Raw genomic sequence first — 3,899 nt, 5'->3', positions numbered from 1 at the left:
ACGCAATAAATTTCATTGACTTCTGCACCATAGTATCAAGACTCGGAAGACAGAGTTTTTCTGGTATGTCAAAGAATCTCGCGCTCATTTACATTTGTTTGTGATCGCTGCTATATTGAAACTCCAGATCGAGTTCGAGCCCATTTCAATTTGTCGGGCCGGGCCAGGCGCGCCGACTTCTAGGTGGCGTTGGGTGCTAGAGCACCCAACAACCAAAATTGTTTGTTCCACAGCATCCAACGCTCGAAACAAAAGTTCATAGAAATCTGAACTTGAGCATCCAACACTCAATACGAAAGTCGGCGCGCCTGGGCCGGGCACGAAATTTCTTTTTTCATTGCAAGAACTTATGAATTCCGCGCTATATGGCATCATCCATAAAGTATGTCACGTGCGACGACTATTTGCATCTCTTTCTATCACATTTTCAACCATATCTTGCATATCTTTCACACGATCTACATAATAATGTTGTTTTTTTGGTGTGTATGCGTATGCGTATGAACCTTTTATAGTATGCAAGCACATCACAAGTATATTTAACAAATCTTTTGCTTCTTTTGATCAGAGCATTTTTAACGAATTGATACAAAATCTAGTACTTTACTAGTCTTAACAAATATTTTGCAGTAATGTTCTTCGTCGCATAATATGTTTACATTTTGTCATGTCTATTAACTTGAATAACGCATGAACAACGTTATTTCGGCATAATGAATGAGCCTACGACGTTGTTCAAAATTCTTTTAAAGTAACAATCGTCGTTTTCTGAACCTATTTTTTGTATAGCATTGTGAACTCTCTCTCCCTGGCTTACATATACTCACCTCAAAATAAATACTTAACAATATTGAAGCGATATCTTGTTTTTCTTAGTCCCAAACGTCTTGTATGTTAGAATTTACACTCGCAATTACTGCTTTCATGCTCGCGAGAAGAATGGCACAACTAGCGTATTGTGCACAAAATGTGTGTGTGGTACATTTTGTGAGAAATTCTCACTGAGAAGTGGAACTGTTGAAATTTAAGAAATACAACCAAATATCTGAATTTCTTGCTAACTATTTTGAGGTGAATGTCATTTATGAACAGTTCGCTCTTAGTGTGATGTGTTTGCATCGCGGTGTGTAGTAGATGTGAAAGTAGAGCATGCATCACTGGCCTCTTCAACGGTTAATTTTACGCAGTTTCAACTGTAGTGCAAGCGAAGCGAAGTCTCTACATGTCAAATTACCAATCAACAGGAAACGAAAACATGAGAAAAACCTTTAAAAATCCACGTAGTATTTGAAATATTCACTAACTATCATTGTTGAGACTTATTACATATTAAGACAAATAGTATTTTCAGAATGTGAATGAGCGACGTGGCAATAATTAAAAATAAACTCGGAATGCAATGAACAACTTTCTAGGGTGTATGGCTTGAATCATTGAAAAGGTTCATGACTTAGATAACGTTATTGTATGCTGAAGATAACATTATCGAGTCCGTCTGCTTATTGAGACAATTCGTTGTCTTCTTTATGACAATCAATAGTATTTTAGTATTTTTTACACCAAGGCAGGAAAAGTCGATTTTTTCAGAACCAGTCCTAAGTCTAGGAAAGGTACGTGTGCGCTGAAAAAATCACTTTCCTGTCGAGGTACAAACAACTTTTTGTGCACAGGACAACCATCCAAATAAATCAATAAATCACTTCGACGAACAATCCAATCATCAAGTAGGCTACCACAACTCGAGCGGGAAAATATAATGAAATTTCATTCTCGTCGTATTTCAGTTGTTTGGTGCACCAGGTTGTTTTACTAACTAGTGTAGAAATATCGCGACTTTGTCACCGACATAGTTTAGGAAAAACGTTGTTCCTGACTAAAAGGCTTTTTTTAGCGAATTTGATTCCAGAACTCGTCCCCGGCTCGTGCTGGAAACCTCTCATTCGCTAAAAAAAAGTTGTAGCATTCGTTAGGAAAGTAACTATTCCCGCAGCATTCATGAAGGAACCAGAGAATGTTTTTGTGAAATCTACTGGATTATCACCATCGACGACCTGTTGCTGTGAACTGTTAATCAACATTTTATTTTTCTTATTTGTATGGAATATAAATGGATCCTGCTTTTGCGTATGGTCGTCATTACTTGCCAACTCTTTGAATAAATATTGCAACAATAGTGAAGATCGAACAAGTCATATCAGAATGATAGTGTTCGGATTTTGTGGTATCTTGCTTTTAAATGTTGTGTTGGGACTGGATCTGTACGTGGCGGACAGTGTAGCGAAAATTCATCCAGGTGAGTGTGCGGTAATATGATTTTTTGAGAATTGAATGAAAAAAAAAACAAAATTTGTGTACATAGACCATCCCGGTAAATGTTGGATCGAAGAGACCCAAATGATCTACAAACCTGGCGAGACATTCACTCCAAAGACGGGTTGCCGTAAAATGTTATGCACGTATGATGGGAATCTTTTGATTTTAGTGTACAGAAGGTACAGAAGGTCCATGGACTGAACGTTTGTGGTTTTTGGTCAGTTTGGACAATTTTCTGTTTTTAATTTCTAGATGTCCCGCGATCAGTAACCAATCCAATTGCAAATATGTTGTCAAGAAACCGGATTTGGAATATCCAGCTTGTTGTCCCGAAATTATTTGCTAATTTCCGGTGCTTCGTTTTTGGTTTTTGAATATGCTAAATGGCGTGAAAATAAAAGGAGGGCGATTGGAAATGGAGGCTTTTACTATTTTTGAGACGATAGGGGTATGGACAACACTTTGCTCTTACTTGTTTTCAGTCAAATTAACAATCGAAAGGTCTCTGCGCACCTATTCCGTTTAGCTCTCCGTTTGACAGTCTTGACAATTCAAAAAAAATCACTTTTCGGGAAAAGGTTTGATTGTAAAGTTTCGAGATTCTGCCGTTAACAGATGAAACAGCTGTCTGCAGTCCTTTCGATTCCACTTGTCAATGCTAGTGTTAAAACACTTAGATGCGCGGGTGCAAATGAAGAGAAATTTTGAATTCACGAATTGTCGTTCAAGAGTCCAAGAAATGACTTTATGGTACATACCCATTTTCAAATGCAATTTCCAGTGCAAATGCTCTCCGCACTACAAATGTTGCATCGAATTCAATGTACCCACAACCTCCACGCGTCGAAGTAGTAGAACTAGAGTCTCTGATTTCCACGGTTGACGCTTTCAACCGAAGAGGTACTTAACAATCAACAAAATGCATGCATCGTGCAATATTATTTTTATTCCTTGGTTGGAGAGGTTAACATGCCACTACATGAGGGTATCTTAATTAGGATTATATTTTTGTTTGAATTTATTGTTGCATGCGATATTATTTTTAGACCGGGGGTTTGCGCTCGCATATAGTCGTAATATCAGGGGGGAAATGTTTCCATTCAATTTGAATATATTACGAGAGAATTAAGTATGTTTTCGATGATATGATGGCAATATGGTTTTAAAGAGCTTGTAATCGCCCTTATGTATTTGGGATAATTGTTCAGCCACTTAAAACTGGTTCTTCATCCTTTTTTGTGGATGAATGTTGCAAAAATGCATTTTTTTTTTCGTCGCCGCTGTTGGTTCACAAGTAATTTTTATTTTTATTTTTTTGCTTTTTGCCGATGGTGTATACACAAATCGTTCATGACTGGCACATTAGAGTAAAATATGGTTAAGTAATATAAACAGAAATAATATTGCAGAATGAGAAAATAAACAAAAAAAAAAGAGTTTTCGTTTGAGAATAAATGGCAGTCAAATAGTTCCACAACACAGCAAACACCTCTCTTCGTCATATAGGTAAATTCTTCTGACTTTGACTTGTTAATGCTAAGTAAACATCGTATCCTCTTGTAATGTTTACAGAAAAGTTTAACGAA

General features: G+C 37.0%; 1 protein-coding gene across 1 annotated transcript; it reads left to right on the top strand.

Moving 5' to 3' along the window:
- Window positions 1-1,951: 1,951 nt before the first annotated feature.
- LOC119076156 lies at window positions 1,952-2,734 on the top strand. Its single transcript, XM_037182841.1, has 3 exons — window positions 1,952-2,293; window positions 2,360-2,492; window positions 2,566-2,734. The coding sequence occupies exons 1-3, from the start codon at window positions 1,996-1,998 to the stop codon at window positions 2,657-2,659; spliced, it is 525 nt and encodes a 174-aa protein (XP_037038736.1). The 5' UTR covers window positions 1,952-1,995; the 3' UTR covers window positions 2,660-2,734.
- Window positions 2,735-3,899: the final 1,165 nt, after the last annotated feature.

This window comes from Bradysia coprophila, unplaced genomic scaffold (genome assembly GCF_014529535.1).
Source record: "Bradysia coprophila strain Holo2 unplaced genomic scaffold, BU_Bcop_v1 contig_232, whole genome shotgun sequence".
Taxonomy (NCBI): Eukaryota; Metazoa; Arthropoda; class Insecta; order Diptera; family Sciaridae; genus Bradysia; species Bradysia coprophila.
The sequence above is the reverse complement of the archived record's forward strand: the minus strand, read 5'-3'. Positions and strand labels throughout refer to the sequence as shown.

What these genes read in the sequence shown, in the direction of transcription:
- LOC119076156 (XM_037182841.1), top strand. Translation starts at nt 1,996, where the DNA reads ATGAAGGAACCAGAGAATGTTTTTGTGAAATCTACTGGATTATCACCA. An exon ending in TGTAGCGAAAATTCATCCAG is followed by an intron (nt 2,294 to 2,359) that starts GTGAGTGTGCGG and finishes TTGTGTACATAG; the next exon opens with ACCATCCCGGTAAATGTTGG. An exon ending in TTGATTTTAGTGTACAGAAG is followed by an intron (nt 2,493 to 2,565) that starts GTACAGAAGGTC and finishes TTTAATTTCTAG; the next exon opens with ATGTCCCGCGATCAGTAACC.